The following is a 17,933-nucleotide window of genomic DNA, read 5'->3' as shown; positions in this document are numbered from 1 at the left end:
TTTTATATAATTAAAAAATATATAAACATATTTAGCAAATATATTTTACTATAAATAAATATATGGGTGTATTTTATAAGTATTGAATAGTTCATGGATGTAAGTGTAAAATATTTAAAATTTTATTGGATAGGAATAATGCTGAAGATATTCTTCTAGAGTGAAAAATATAATTAGTTATTGGAAATGAAACATTATAACAGTATAGTTTTAGTATAAAATTCATATTATTTTGAGAATTATTGTCGGAGATGCCCTTAGGCCATCTCGAACCCGAATCTAAAAATGAGTTGGATCTCACAGTTTAAAGTAAATCAACGTCAATCCAACTCAATAAGCTTATTTTATTTTAGAGTTTTAAACAATTTACCTGACATGTAGAGTTTTACTATTCATTACTTTATAAAGATTAATTTGTACTTTTTTGACTCTACAAATTATTTTTTTAACCCATTAACATTAATTTATATAATTATGCCCTATAAAAAAATATATTCTTTCATATATGTATTTTTTTTTTTGATAATTTGGAGAGGGGGGAGCGATTGTGGGAGAAATCGAACCCACGACCTAGCAGTTTGCTGCTTAGCGCTTATACCATTTGAGCTATAGCTCATTGGTTCATATATGTATTATTATTGTGTTTTTTTATTATTTTTGTGTAATGTTTATATTTTTATTATTTTTGTATAATGTTTAGTATATGTGTTTATTAAAATATAATTTTTAATTTTATAAATTAACATATTAATATTTAGACTTAATCACCAAAAAAATACCAAACATATACGTTTTGTGCCAATTATAACCAAACCTTTAAAAATCACCAGATTTAACCAAATCTTATATGTTATGTTTCTTTTTTAGCCATTTTTGAATCGAACCGGTTTTTTTGACACCGTGTCGTCCACGTCACCGCCAACTAAGCAATTGGTTGGCATGGAAGCTGAAATATTTAAATAAGGTTTGGCTATAACTGACACAAAATGCATAGGTTTGGTATTTTTTGGTGAATAAAACTAATTTTAAAATTAAATAATTAAATGATTAATTATATTATAATAAAATTCATATATATTTAAAAAATAATATTTTTATTTAACGCTAATTAAAATTAATTTATTTTTTTACTAAATTTAAATAATTCTAATAATTTTTTTCACATATTTGATGGATATATAATTAATTTAAATTCTATTAAAAACAAAAAATGTCATATTCATCTTAAAATTTATTTTTTTTAAATTCCAGTCGTCAGTTCTTTGACACCGCCGCCGTTTGAGACCCAATTGTTCGTCTTCCGACGAACAATCTGAGAGTAATATATACAACAAACATACGACAGTGTTCATGATTCAACTATACACACATAAACATAAAAATAATCACTGAATAGACTGCTTATTTAAAGGACGAGTGTAATTATTTTCTCATTTTTTTTCTTTAAAAAGTTAAGCTCATTGTGCTGTAATCAATTGATGGTTATAAGCATAAACGCATATGTCATTTTACTCGGCATAGCCAAAAACTTACATTAATTTACACATAACTATTTTATTTATTACCTAAATCCAGTCATAACAAGATGTCACGACCCATTTTCATGAATCGTGACCGGCGCTAGGGTATGGGTATGGTTGTACCAAAACCCGTAGCTAGCCTTGCGGATAACCAACTTATATCATTTAAAACAATATAACTGCAGAAAACCACATGCTCGGGGGCAACCGAGACTTCAGCCTAGTCTAGCAGTACAATAAGCAATATATATTTAAAGTACGCTTATCTCAAAAAAATCTCCAACAGTATGGCAATATAATATAAATACCATAAACACTGTAATCATGCCAAAAGCGATAAAGTAATAGTTGGACAAATCCAACAACAATAGTCAAAAATATAAATAAAAGACTAAGACATGAATAACTGATACTACTACTGCGGTCTAAGAGTTTAAAACAGTTCGACTCCTTTATTCAGAAAATAAAAATAAAAACCTCCGAGAATGAAGAAACGGAGATCGACCAATGCTCAAATCATAAACCTGGAAAATTTGGGAAAACAACGGGGTCAGATTTACTGAGTAGAGTTTATATAACCATTTACATTTATTAAGTTGAAAACCTTTAAAAACGTTTAAATAAACATTTTCATTATGGATTATCAATGAAACCCTAAACCACAATTCTAAATCCATTGTCGTGTCGGTGAGACGTATCTCAATAACCGATCCTCGACTATCACTTAATAAATAGTGAGCCCAGGAGACGTATCTTCCACCAGTGCCCTCACTAAGGTGAGACGTATCTCAAACCTACCTCAATACCATAATCATTACCGGTGCGCACGCAGTCCCGATGATGCCCATCGAGTAGCACGTTCCAAATCAAATCCACAATGCCGAAAACAATTTAAAAGCTGCTTATACATATATATTTACAAAATATAACATTTGCTTAATAAAGAGGTAAATAGAGATATAAACGCACTGCTTGCTAAATCCACGTGATCCTGACAAGCACCTAACTCTGGTTCGCCTCTGAAGTACGAACAGTCGACGGGTCTAAATAAAATATTAAAATCATAATTAAAATCAGACCCTAACTCTAAAGAGTACTAGACACCACATAGGACTAGCACAATACAATATCAAGCCACATTAAATAAACACTTATATTAAATACATTTCAAATATAACCCAAGTTACAGAGTACAAATCATAATAACATTTTTAAAATGATTCGTAAATTAATTTAAATAAATCAGAGTTAAAATCCATATCAGTGAGTCAGCCGAGTTATTAAAACTACCAAGCTTCTTCCCACTTGTTGGGCGACCATAGTCTAACCCGAAATAAAACTTTATTAAATTTATAAACCCGAGTTTATAATTAAAATACTTGATAAAAACAATTATCTATTTTTAAAATAGAATTCAATAACTTCAAATCCAAGTAACCCAAGTTACAACTAAAACTTAACCATTTTAAGTTTATAAAAGTTTAGGGGCTAAACTGTACTTTAGCCAATTTGATTTTCGAAATCAAATTTAATTACTTATTCTTATTTTATTAAATTATAAATCAAATAAAGTCCAAAAATTATCCTATAGATAAAACTTAATTTGAATAAGCTTTTATAAACTTTAGGGGTTAAATTGTAAATTTGCCAAAATAACATTTAAATCAAAATTAAATATATTCGCTCGAGTAATTATACTAATTTAGATTATAAACTAATTATCGTTTTCAAGTTGTCAAATAAAAATCAAAACGAAATCCAAACGTTAAAAACAAACAATTTTAGTTCAATTGATTTAAACTAACAATTTGGTGTCTAATATGGCCATTTATCCATCTTCTTCATTTATCATCACCACTTCCCGCCAACACTATTTGTACTTCATAAAACTAACAAGCCAAGATCATGAAGTTTCTGGAATTTAGAAATCCAAATATCAAAGCAACCTTAAACCTAAACTACTTAGAAACAATAATCCCGAGCATCACATTTGAACTAAACAACAATTACTTAACTAATCAAGAGTAAAATTCAAGAATAAGTTATCAGTAACTATGGCAATTCACGGCGGCAACAACAAATTATCAAGCGGCGGACCAAAGATTAACTACTAATCCACAACATGATACAACAAGTAACTTGATAGCAAAATTTTAAAAACAATCGGCAGCAACATGTATTCGCAACGGCGAAACGGAACGGCAATGAACGAAGGGATCTATACGTACCTTAATCGGTTTTGAAGCGTAGAGATTATGAAGGATATCGATTACTGATGTAACGTAGCAACAAAACTCAGAAATCCGCTACAACAAGACGGATGCGAATTTAGAATGTAGCAAACGATATCAAAACGAATAAACGAGTAACGAAAAGGAATGACGTAAAATTTACCGGATCTTGAATCGAAAGAATTAAGGAATGATGATTAATGAAGTTTTCAGATTGCTTAGGAAGGATGACTGCTAGGTTTTGATTAAAGCTGAGATAAATTTATTTTAGGTTAAGAAAAAGAGTTTGAGTTAAAAACAACGAATTTAAATACTGCAATAACATTGTTGCTGCTTCAATATTAAGCACAAAAGAAACATGAATGGGCTTGTGAGGGAAAGGCTTATCTTAAAGAATTGGCCACTCACGTGATATATATGCAAGGAAATGCATGGGCTCTTTCTTTCGTTTTTTGCATGGATTATATATAGATCTTATATATCTTTCCTTTTCTCTTTTTTTTTCTTTTTTTAATATTTAATAATATAAACCAAACACGAATCGAATCAACGAGCGATTAAAATAAATTTAAATAAAAAATATAATAATAATAGTAATAAATTACTTAAATCTTGACGGATTGCAAAAATTTATAATTAAAATAATAATAATAAAAAAATATATATAATTTAAAAATACGGGATATTACACAAGATCTCAACAACATTAAAAATAATAAATCAAGTTTAAAATCATCATTAACATTAAACCCTTTCACCAAATTTAATTCAACATTAATTAGTAATTAATACATTAATTGATTTTTTTAATTACATATTCATTAAAATATATTATAATATAAATTTATTAGATTTAATTAGGTTTAATAAAAAGTTAAAATTAATTTTAATTAATATTAAATAAGAAATAATAATTATTTATAAATATTTATAAATTTCATAAATGATATAATTAATTTACTAATTATTAAATTTAAAAATTGGCTTGAATTTAAAATTAAGTTTATTCACCCAAAAAATACCAAACCTATTTTTTTGTCAGTTATAGCCAAACCTTATTTAAATATTTCAGCTGACATGCCAGCCAATTGCTTAGTTGGTGGTGACGTGGATGACACGGTGTCAGAAAAACCGGTTCGATTCAAAAATGGCTAAAAAAAGAAAAAGAACATATAAACTTTGGCTAAATCTGGTGATTTTTAAAGGTTTGACTATAATTGACACAAAACGTATAGGTTTCGCATTTTTTGGTGATTAAGCCTAATATTTATTCAATTTTATTGACTAAAGTATATTATTATATGATAAAATATTTATTATTTTACTATTGATAAAATTATATGTTTCTATTTTTAAGACGATATGTTAAAAAAGTTTTAATTTGAATTAAGTTGTTAAAATAATAAAATAGTGTAGTCTTAAAATATTCTTTTAGAGTTAGAGATAGAGTTTATGATTGGAGAAAAATTTATTTAAAGTTAGAATAGAATTTGTGTTTGAAAAAAAAAACTTACTCTCTTTATAAATAAAAAAATAGAGTTTCTATTTAATGTAAGTTAGAGATGGCCTTAATTTCGAACTTAATTTATTTTAAAAAAAATCATGTTTAATATTTGAATAAATTTTATTTTAAGAATTTGGATTTATTTTTGGTAAAATAACTGAAATTGAATTTGATTCGACTCAATATAATTATTAATATAAAATTTGATATAGATAGAATTAATCCATATTAATGTCCATATATTTATTTATAATAAAATATACTAATGTCCATATATTTATTTATAGTAAAATAATATTATAATATATTATTAAATTTGATATAGATAGAATTAACCCATAAAAATGGAGGTGGCTGGAAAACTTTATTTTCTCAATTATATTTAAAAATTAAGTTGAAATAATTTAAAATTAAATATTTTTTAAAAAGAATCTAAAAATTTATTTACACTTTTAACCTAATATTTTGCCATGATAGCATATGTATGGCAATGTCACGTCAGCGTCACGTAAGCGCCACATAAATAAAAGAACTTAAGTGGCAATTTGCCACCTCAACTTGTAAGCAATGGGCATTATGTGGGTAAATTAGTACACGAACTTGGTGATTATGAACAATTAGCCCTATTTTGAAAAATTAGCTTACAAATTAAGGGGGCAAATTACCAATTGAGGCGACAATCAACCTACAAATTGAGAGGGCGAATTGCCAAAATGGGGCTAATTACCCATAATCACTAAGTTCGTGTATTGATTTGCCTACAAATTAATTTATGTGTTAATTACTTATTGCTTACAAATTGAGGGGGATATTGTCACTTAATCTAAATAAAAGCACGTGTTATTTTAGAGTTGAATATAATTAAAACGAAATTTTATGTTTGAAGGCAAATAAAATAAAATTAAAAGATTTTAGACTTTTGTAAATTTTTTTAAAAGAAAATTGTTCTTTTTTTTAGTGATTTGTCCTTTTTCTTCAAGAGAATGGTGGAGTAAGTAATTAAGGTAGCTCTAGTAGTAATTGAAGAGTCGATATAACATGTCATAATGTGGATCACATGAAAGTAATTATGAATTTTCCAATTTTTTCATTTGGCAATTTGGTACCTTCAAATTAATGTGAAAGAAAATTTACCCATTAATTAATGTGTAGCTAGTTAGGTCGCACATGAAGCACACAAACTAAACCATTGAGTGCCTAAGTGGGTAACCATACATTTGTCATCCTTAGTCAAATTAATTCCTGCTTTTCAATTTAGTTTGTCTTTAATGATGGTTTAATTTCATTTTTTGATGTTTCTTATAGTGACAAGGAGATGTTCTAGATCCATCTCTCAAGTGTTAATTCCGCATGCATGCACACACATTTATAATAAAAAAAGATGATATTCTCAGCAAAATAAATATTCTTGTTGATTCTGCTTCTTCTTTGCATAATTAAACATACTCCCTCCTTCTTCTTTTTTTATATTATTCATTTAAATAAACTAGTTTCACATAACGTGCGACGTACGTGGCTTATAATATGACTCGTCTATTTATTTATTTATTGCTTCTTCCGTCTCAAAACAATAGTCCACTTTTCTCTTTTTTTATTCCAAATAATTGTCCACATTCTTGTAAATCACAATTTAAAGTGTTAATTTTTCCATATTGCCCTTATTTAAAGTTTATCATCTATTGTCATTAGCCTAACAAGTAAATTATTCACAACATTTTGTAACGCGTTATGATAGGAAAAATAAAGAAAAGCATTAATTGTGTTTTTTTTAAACTGTATGAAAAAAAATGGACTATTGTTTTGGAACGGAGGGAGTATAATTTATTATCAGTATCAAATTAGTTAGTGATTCTATTAAAATAACTAAACAAGGAATAGCAATAATGAAGAAACCTGTTTTTCCTTCGCTCAGGGATTTCCGATTTTATGTCCAGGTGGTGGACCCTAAACCAATCGTTTTCACTTTTGTTTCAGATCAATCACAAACTGTTGTAATAGCTTCCATCAGATGTCTTCCTGACCTTTTAAACGTTAAAGGGTTTCTGCAGAATAGAGGGATTATATATGAATCATTCTCTTTACTTGGAGGAATATTTGTCCTCATTAATTTCTATTCTCCAGAAGACAGGGCTCTTTTCGAACGAATTTTCAACTCTTTTACAGGATTCTTTTCCAGTTACAAGCCATGGGATGACCAGTTTTTGTCAGGTGAGCGTTTTGTTTGGATCATTATTTCAAAGACTCCTATTAAGGCATGGGACGAGAAATTCTTTTTACTTGTGGGTGATAGTTTGGGCAGTTCGATTCCTATTTCACCGTGGGTCTTGAACAAGGAAAGAATGGATTCAGGATCTGTTCTTATCTCAACAACCAAATTCAGGATTGACTGCGATTTACCAGTAATTATAGATTGAAAGGAATTTATAATTCATGCACAGAAGTCAGATATACCAGTCATTATGGATATTACTAATGAAGATTCAAGCTCAATTTCTGACAGTGAAGAATCTTGTTCTACAACTTATAATGTCCAGCCTGAAAACTCTCCTCTACCAGAAGTTCAACATGTGGTTCCTTCCAAGATTCAGAGTGTTCATTCCTCAGATGATGTTTCAATTAATTCGATTATTTCGAAAGCTACATTCCCCGACCCGGACTCATTTTTTATCGCTAAACGTAAAAAAATACATGTCTGCAAGTCCTTCATTAAATACAACTCCTAAGGGTACAGGTTCTATACAGGCAGATAGGAACATTACCAATACAAGTAAGGAAAATTCAGGATCACACAATACAAGTAAGGAAAATGCAGGATCACACAATACAAGTAAGGAAAATGAATAATTTATAAAAAAATTCTCTCATTGACCAAATTATATAATTTTAACAAAACTGATACAGTTTTAAATTTGAGAATAGATAAAAGTACCCTTATCAAATAATCAAAAATTTAATATTAAATCGAACGATAATATATATGTTGTGCCTTTTTATTTTATTGATGATTATTTATTTTTGATAGTTAAAAATATAAAAGAAATGAATGAATGAGTAGCTAATTAATTTTAAAAGTCAATAATATATTATAATATAGTAGAGATCATATTTTAAATAAAACAATATCCGTGACTCTAGTGATATCCGTACTGAACCGTACCGAACCATTAGGACCGAATCTCCGCACCTAATCGTACCGAAAAATAAAATCTCCGAACCGAACCGATGGAGATTCAATTTTTGATATCCCGATTCAAAAAAGGCCTAGTGACTATAATTCATTTGTGGAGTAACAATTCTATGCATCCTGGCTGTAGCTTCTGGTATTCTTATGGGGACTGATAAGGTGTATATCTCTCGAAGATGCGTCCAGGTTATATCAACTAATTGGTTCTACTCACGGCACATAGCACCATTCCCATTCCAGAGTTGTAAATTATTAATCCTACGCCTACTCTGAACAACATTAGCATGAAAAACGGAAGTATTTTTGTCATCCCATTTTAGCCGATTAACTTTATATTTCTTTTGCCAAAATTGTTCTTCTATCCAGACTTCAACTGCTAGATCAGACTCAAGATTTTTAATTCTGTCCCTAGGTAGCACGGAAACGGAAAACAGAAACTACACGAAATGGACACAGAGAAACATAATTTTTTTTAAATGAAATACACGAAACGTGGGGAAAACGTGTAAATAATAAAAATATAAGAATGTATTTATAATATTAGAAATTATAAAATGCTATATATATATTAAATTTTATTTATATATTTATGTCTACTCTTGTCGTTTTACGTGTTTCACACGTGGCTCGTAGTGTGACTCGTCAAAGTATGACTCGTCAAACATTTGTTGATATATTAATTGACGTTTATTTATAATTTATGATATAAATTAAATTTATTATATATAATTATGCCAACGTATGTATTTCTATATGATTAATATTAAATTATTTAGAATTTTTATCAGGTTATGAAGTATTTTTAAGAGTTGGATTAAAATAATTAATTACTCCAGAGTTTAATGGCTTATTTAATTAAGCTATGGCTATTAATGGCTTATTACTAATAAAAATTATGTTCAGCTATGGATATTAGAGTCCTGATTAGAATAAAGTCATATTACTATTAGTGGCAATTACAGCGAACGGAATTGCACAAAATAAATAACCCATTAATCAGATAAACATTTATGTTGTCGTCGTGTCTCTTGATGAGTTCAAAATCAAAACGGGCAGAGAGTTGATTTTTCTTGGCATTATCATTAAAATAATCCAAGCTAAAAGAGTCGGTGAAGGGGTCGAGGTTAGACCAGAGATCATCGGAAAAAAACCTCCGGCAAGTTCCACGGCAGTATGGAATGCCGTCCTGATCAGAAAGAATTGCACCACCGCACATATTTTTAAGGCAATTCTGCTTAGCTATGGCTATTACCTAATATATTAGAAATTAGAATAGTCATATTACTAATTAATTAGGACTCTATACAGTTCAGCTATTACTTCGGATACACTTACTACTACTAATAAGCCATTAAACTCAATTATAAAATAAATAGATTACATATAATATAATTCTATTCTAATTAGGATTCTAATTCTATTATATTTAGGATTCTAATTATGTTATATCTTTAACAATAAATTAAATAAATAATTAGTTAATGACCGTAAAACCGTTATTTAGTATTATATTAAAAAGGATTATTCGGTAAATTTGCCTGTCCCCCCCCCCCCCCCATCCGTGCTTTTATATATAGTATAGATTAATAAAATAAATCAAACATAATTCAACCCAACAAAAAGAAGAAGATAAGTTTTATTGTAGATGATATAAACAATAAAAATTATGAGTAATTGATTCAAATAATTATTTTTTGAGAATTTTTTAGGTTTTTTTATGATTATATTTTTTTATTTACGGAAACAGCCCGAAACTTTTCCTTATGAGTTTTTGAGAGTTTCCGGTTTCTGAAACGGGATACGCAGCTTCATCAAAATTTCTGTGCTTCTTAGTTCTGTCCGCATGACCCGAGAATCCCTGGGTTGGGTTTTTTTATTTTTTTTTAATTAAATATATAGTTTTAGGGATATTTCAGGTATTTTAATTCTTTAAGATATTTTGATGATGTGTCAGCTGACGTGCCCCCGTCTTTTTTTGAAAAAGAATGACAGCTGATCAAATAAGACGGCGCTAAGAGTATTTTAATCCATAGGAGGTTTAGTGAGTTCCGCCACATAACATAGGTGTTTACTGATCGTTCTTAAAAGTCAGAGGTTTACTGATAGGTTTTCTAAAGATTAAGATTTATGACTGATTATTAGCCGTGATTTGTGTGGACGACCCTTTATTATTTGGGTTGAGGCAGTAATCCCATAATCATCGGAATTTCATAGACATTCCGTACAAATAGAAGATATTATTTTTATTGACGGAGTTCACTTATATGATAATAGTCCAACGAAAACAAGCATGACAAGCCCGTCAAAGACATTAGTTACATATAACAGTATTAGTTACAACATGAGAACAAAAAAAATTGTTGAAATAGAAAATACTAAAACGGAAAACGATAAAAAAAAAACTATATATTTTTAACAAGAAAAAAATATATATATGAATATGATGTTTCAGAGTTTAAAAGTGTTTCTAAAAATGAAAACGAAAAGCCGAAATATATGTCAGAAACCTTCGTGTAACGGAGGTTAATATGATCTTCTATCTTATCTTCCTCTCACATATGACATAGTTAAGCTTGGCTATAAATTACTAAATTTTTGCATTATGTTTTATTAAATCTATTAACAACAATAGAATACAAAATTTGGATCAAGCTGTCAACATACATCAGTAGAATAAAATTTTCTTCCCGCTAACAAGCTTTTAAATACAGTTCAATCATATACACAAAGGTCATTGACATGAGAGATCTAATCTATTTACCAGCCATAGATTGGATTTTCCACTTGTGGGGGCAAAAGATGGAGGTCTTTACAATGCTGCTGGTTATAGTCCCGGGTCCCAGGTATAGCTCCGGTAGAGAGTCTGAGAAACTCATTCCCCGTGAGACAATAATGGGCAAACGCTAAACCTCCGTCAACCATCTCGGATATGTTAGGAAGGGAAACTGACTTCCCAATCCTCTTTCCATTAGGTTTTGTCAATTTTGCATCACCCTGGCTATCATTCAAGACTTTGTCAAGCTCGGAATACTGCATAAATCTCTGGGTAGCGGCCTCCCATGAGAGATGATATTTCTGCTCTGATGTAAGAGGTTGAGGCTCATTTTCTAATGCTTCCCTCACTCTTGCAACGAAGTCCTCCGATGTCGTGTAAGTCAAACAGTTTGGAAATGACCTGAAGAACTCATTTGATGGGTGGTCTGCACATACTACAAATTTTCCCATGGCGAGAGCCTCAGCAGTAGCTGTGCAGAGCACATCGCTGACGCTAGGGTTAATGAAAACTTTGTACCTTCATGCAGGAAACAAATGTGAAAAAATTAGTAAAAGATGTAAGCAAAAAACAGAGCCATATAGACAAAGCATTGCATACAGAGGGAATAGAGTTTAAGTAATGCTAGACGATAAATTTATAGTAAGCTCGTCATAAGTATTTCTTCTTTTTTGTATATAAATTTATTAAAATGCAGATCTTGAGTTAAAAACGAAATCAAATCACTTTCCAAATGTTATCCCACCATATTGACACAATTTGCATTGATCCAATAAATGCCTTTAGCTCGAATCAGATACTTACCCGTGAAGAGAATCATCTGCATGGTCTCTACCTTTCAAAAAGTTGACATTCAAATCCAACCTTTTAGCTGCATTCTGGACTTCGTGTGCGTCCTCTCCATTTCCAAATACATCCAACTTAAAGCCATCAAGCTCGCTTTTGTGCTTTGCTAGCAAATCTATCAGCTCCTTGTATCCCTTGGCCCATACCAGTTTGCCTAAGAAATATGCTCCTTTTGAGAATGCTTGCTGCCCAAGTTCTCTGTCTGCAGCAATTTTTTCTCCAATTTTCAGAAACTTTGGATTCACGCCATGAACATTACAAATCACAGACTTCGGTAAATCTTGAGTTGCAGCAGAGAGGCGAAGAACCTGAACAACGAAGAACATTTTAGTAAAGAAATATATCTTCATAAACATTCAAAGCGTAAAATAATCAAAGAGACCCTGAAAACAAAAGATTTCCAGGAAATAATCTTCCTGCAGGCAATTTGATAACACAAGCCACTTAAGAACACCACTCAATAGATGAAAGTTCAGTAAGAAAATCAAGATGAACCAAAATATGAAAACTTACCTTGTGACAGTAAGCTCGGGTAACCCAATTGTTTATGTGCTTGACAAAAAAAGCTTGAAGAGCCCCATTCTTTTCCCTCTTGATGTATTCTAGGTAATTTGTGTGGACAACACCAACAACATGGTTGAACTTATCAGTCCAGCGTTTACCATGGTGATACCAATTCAGATGTTCTGGTTCTTCCAAGATTGCAATATCAGCATCATTTGATGAAATGAACTGGGAAGTATCTCCAGCAGGAAGTATGCTTCTCCGTTCTTTCGAGAACTACAGAATAATGAAATCGACACAGTTATAAAGTTTAATACTACAAAAAAACAGACTGCATATCTAATTATGAATTATCAATCAGCTACCTTTCCTGGATAGAAGGAGATCTTAAAATTAGATTTAAAGCCAGTCCTGTCCTCCAGCCAGTTGCGAATATAACTCTCCTGCTCTTCCGGTGAACTAAAAGTGAGACTATTGGGATAAACTAATTCTTGATCCGACTGACAAAGCCATGGAACCAACAGAGTGACCTTCTGCTTTTCAGACTTGGCCAAATATGCTGCTCGAAACAGTGGGTTGACAGCAGTGCCAGTCATCCATGGCAGACTAGCAGTTGTTACAATGGCAACATGCCTTTTCCCATCCGACAAATTATTCTTTGATACGTCTGTCAAAAAGCCACCCTCGTAACAATGCCCCGTACTTTGAAGCACGCTTGCTATCCTTAAATCCAGTTCATCATTTACATTTTCACCATCAAATAAGGATGATTCTCCGGGAGAAAAGGTATTCAGTAAAAGTTGATTTTTGCGCTTACTGCACAAGCTTTCAACTATCTTGTCACATATATCTGAAATATTAGTAGATGCACAATTAAAATCCAGAAATGAGGCTCTGTCGACCTATACACAAGAGGTTTGAAGAAAGAGAAATCTATTGCATTGAAAATAAATTAGCCAAGATATTGAAATACAAGCACTTGATATTCATGACGATCATAGTTTAAAACATCAAAAGTTTATCCGAACTTGTCTGACATAACATTCTTCAATCTTTTCCTGATAAACATCTTTACAAAACATGCAAGCATTTCCTAAAGGTATATGAGTATTATGAATGAACCCTGTAGTGTCATGAAAGGCACAGCAAGGTTCGACTTCTGGTTTCTGAGGCGCTGCTTTGGGGATATTAGTACAACCACTATTTGCACTACTCATGACGGTAATATGACAATAACAATGACGACAATGATAAATTAACGAATAATACAAAAATCATCTAAGACATAAATTCCTTACCTTTTCTGACACCAAGTTGATCCAAAAATGGTTCAGATTGCCTCACAAAATATGCCAACAATTCTGGTACATCCAATGGCGGTACTTCCTGCATAAATCAGCAACAAGCAAGCATTCATCAATAAAAGTCCATTTAATAACTGATGAAAAACTTTTAAACCTTGCTCTTTCACTACCAACTAAACATAATATCTGCAGATTCTTATAAAAAAATGTATAGCTGCGTAACATATATTGTGTTTCAGAAACTTATTTGCAGATACATGACGCAAAAGAAATGAAAAAGGTATTCAGCCAAAAGAAATTACAAAAGGGACTCACAATACAAAATCCTATAAACATTTCTATTAAACTTAATTCAGGCCATGTCAAGAATTAGATTTGCAGTCGAAAGCTAACCTTTAATTCTTGAGGCTCACGCATTGCTTTCTGCAAAAACGAAATATATTACTTCATCAGTAATTACTACACAAGATTTCAAGAAAGCAATTAACAACAAGAAATGAAATACACATACCAAACTGGATTTCAATTTCTCAACAAACTCACTATTCTTAAAACTCCCAAAAATCTCAACACTCTCACTTTTCTTCTCCAGCTCTCTGAATCTCCTTTTCAAAACCCTAATTGGTTCCCAATCCCCAAATTGCCCTTGATTTTCCCCTCCTTCACCTCCCTTAAAACATTCACTCAACCTAACACTCCTCCTCCTTCTCCTAACCTTATCCATTTCCATAACTCCATCTCCGCCGTCGATATCCTCCACAATTGCGTTCCTTATAGCCGACAAATCAATCCCTAATTTCGCGCTCGGCCCCCACTTCTCCAACACTCTCTTACTTATCTCCGGCGCCGAGTAGACTCTCCGAAACTCCGATATTTTCGGCTGTAGCTTCTTCACGAAGTCGATTTCTGTCGGAGTTGAATAGCTACCTAAGGAGCCTACAGTGAATGACGTGGAAGCCGAATTGATGAAATTCTCGAGCTCTCTGTCGAATGAGTTGGCCAGATTTTTGAATGAATTGGCTCTGGCTCGCATTAGTTGGAGATCTGCGTCGGCTGAATCGCGAACGTCTCTCCATCCTTTTGATATGAATGAGAAAGCGGAAGTCGCCGACGAGGAGGCGGACATTGAGGGTCGTACCTCGCCGTTCATGGCGGAGGGTTTTGGAAATCCGGTGTGTTTCTCGGCGGTTGAAATTTTATGAGAGTATTTTTGAGGAAGAATGAAGGAACAAGAGAAATGAAATATGCTGTGTTTTTTTTAGTTTTTAACGGTTATGATTTGTTCTTTCATTTCATTTTTCTATCTCTTTCTCGAGAAAGTACACGTAGACTGCCATGTAGGATTTCAACGGTGATGGCCGAGATTTTGGCGGGTGCTGATACGAAGTATTTAGAAACTATTAATATATTAATTAAATTAACAATAAGTATGAAAGATTAGATGTATATATATTTGAATTATTTTAAAAACAAATTTTTTAATGTATTTAATCTACCATACCATCCGTATAATAATTTTATTTAAAAAAAGAATCAAATAAACTCTCCACATCATTATATATGAATTATACCAGTTCTTTAAAACATATTATTAAGTGTGTTGAAATTTTAACGAATAAAATTACACTAATATTATTATTTTAATAATTTATTTTAAATGATTTGTGTAATCTATAAATGATGTAATCGAACTTATTCTGAAAAGTTAATTTTTTTATAAATTGCTATAAAATAAATTAAGTGAGACCTGAATTTATTTTAAAAAGATTTGTTAATTTTTATATATTTAATAATTAATTCAATCCGTGACTAACGTGATGTAGTAGAGTATAGATTAATCTAAAAATTTCTCAATTTGGAGAGAAGAATCAAGTAAGACTATATTTGCGCAAATACTATAACAGTGTAGATTATTGGGAATATTTTAGTGATATGATGAGGTGGAGTGATGTGATTGGAGGAAAGGGTCCTGAATATGCTGGATGGAGTGGAGAGGATATTCTAGGAAAGTTATCATGTGAAGTGTGAAGGAATGGTTCAAAGCTGGCGTGCACTATTTCGATGTTTTTGGAGGAGATCACGTGGAGACTAGCGGTTGACTATACTAGCCTTCCTCTTTAAGAAAAGTATTTTAAAATTAGTTCTCAATAAGGCAAAAGGTTCACTTTGACCCCTAAAATTACTAAAAGAATACATAAGCCTCTAAAATCGAAATTGCCTCAATTATCATCATGAGGTTGTCCAAAGTGGTTCACATCGCACCACCGTTAATTTCTTCGTCTAAATGATGATGTGGCCAGTAGAAATAAATTTCAAAAACATCTTGAATGTTTAAAATATTTACCAATTTTATATTTATGATTTTTTTAATTATTTTCACCCTCTTTTTTATCTAAACATATATAATTAAATAATATTTATAATTAAAATATTTATTAAAATAATTGAAACTCAATTAAATACTTCGAAATCTAATTAAACGCTTCAAAATTCAATCAAATTTCAATTTAAACCTAGTTAAATCTAATTCACCTGCCCGCCGCAACACACCCGCCGGATACAAACTCTGCAACCTTCGGCAAAAAAAATTCCGACCAAAAATTAAATAAAAAATTAATAAAAAAAAACAGTATTTTTTACCACCTCCTTGCACTGACCCCAGAATTTATTTCTGGCGGTTTTCTCCACCCCATAGTTCTGCATGAGAAGAACTGGAAGAATTTTGTTCTCCTCAACTTGGGAAGAACATATCGGGCGATTGTTCTTACTTGGAAAGAACAGGGGTTATTCTTCCCAAGTTGGGAAGAACAATTCGGGCTATTCTTCACAAAGATCTATTCTTCCCAACTTGGGAAAAACAAGGGTTGTTCTCTTATGGGAGAACAGCCGGACAGAATTAAAAATTCTACTATGAGATGGCTAATTTGTATAAAATAAAATTAAGGAGGTTAATGTACAGAATTTAAAATTAAGTAACCATATTTTTTAAAAAAAATAAAACTTAAAGGAGAAATTTTGTAAAAAAAAATTGCAGGGGCGGTCGCTACCTCAGCCATAAGGCTGGTTCCGCCCCTGGCCGCCGGAGAAAACCACTGGAAAAAAAATTCAGCAGTCATTAGAATACGGTGATAAATATTTTGAATTAATTGAATTTCGATTTGTTTAATTCGATTTCGATGTATTTAATTAAGTTTTGATTATTTTAATAAATATTTTAAATTTAAATATTATTTAATTGTATATAATTAAATGAAGAAAATGATTAAAAAATTATAAATATAAAATTGGTAATTATTTTAAATATTAAGAATGTTTTTGAACTTTTTTTGCTAAGGGCCTAGATGGAAAAAACTAACAGAGTTAGCGTTTGGTGCGATGTGAACCACTTTGTACAACCTCAGGGTGATAATTAGGCCATCTTCAACTTCAGAGGCTAATTTATTTTTTTAGTCTGATTTCACATCTCAGGGATTAAAGTGAACCTTGTGCCTTCAAATAATATACTCTCTTTTTGTAGATGGGTAGAATCTAAAGTAGTTAGTTATTAGTTGTTAGATGTTCAATTAATTTTAAATCACTTGATTTTGCTGACATTTGAAACCGAAACTTCAGAAATGCACTTGTAGTACCTAGTCTCTTGAACTAGACCTCACTAGCAAGTATAACAATGTAGTTTGGGTAGGAGAAAAAATTATTTAGAATTAGAGATAAAATTTGTAATTAGAGAAAAACTTATTTTTTAGAGTTAGAGATAAAATTTGTATTTAGAGAAAAACTTACTGCATTTCTGAAAAATGGAGTTTTACTTTTAGAATAGGTTGGAGGTTGCCTTGAATAACCATTTTAAAACAAAAATTAGTTTGGTAACCATTTTAAAATTTTGGAAAAGTACGATAACCTACCGAATCAATTATCCTATAACTTTTTTTCTATCTTCTATGCATTTTAAAATAAAATAATTAACTAATCAATTAAATTTTTTCCTATTTTTTATGCATTTTAAAATAAAATAATTAATTAACGCGTAATGAAAGCGATCTTGCGTGGCAGCATATATAAGAAGCTGC

General features: G+C 31.0%; 1 protein-coding gene across 1 annotated transcript; it reads right to left on the bottom strand.

Annotated features, from left to right (window-relative positions):
* Positions 1–11,023: 11,023 nt before the first annotated feature.
* On the bottom strand, positions 11,024–15,129 carry LOC126677473 (digalactosyldiacylglycerol synthase 1, chloroplastic). The gene is made up of 7 exons (XM_050372109.2): positions 14,378–15,129; positions 14,260–14,289; positions 13,861–13,948; positions 12,928–13,412; positions 12,572–12,838; positions 12,017–12,366; positions 11,024–11,731 (listed from the first exon to the last, which is right to left on the bottom strand). Exons 1-7 carry the CDS (start codon positions 15,014–15,016, stop codon positions 11,197–11,199), a joined length of 2,394 nt encoding a protein of 797 aa, XP_050228066.1. The 5' UTR covers positions 15,017–15,129; the 3' UTR covers positions 11,024–11,196.
* Positions 15,130–17,933: the final 2,804 nt, after the last annotated feature.

This window comes from Mercurialis annua, linkage group LG4, assembly GCF_937616625.2.
Source record: "Mercurialis annua linkage group LG4, ddMerAnnu1.2, whole genome shotgun sequence".
In the NCBI taxonomy this organism is placed as follows: Eukaryota; Viridiplantae; Streptophyta; class Magnoliopsida; order Malpighiales; family Euphorbiaceae; genus Mercurialis; species Mercurialis annua.
The sequence above is the reverse complement of the archived record's forward strand: the minus strand, read 5'-3'. Positions and strand labels throughout refer to the sequence as shown.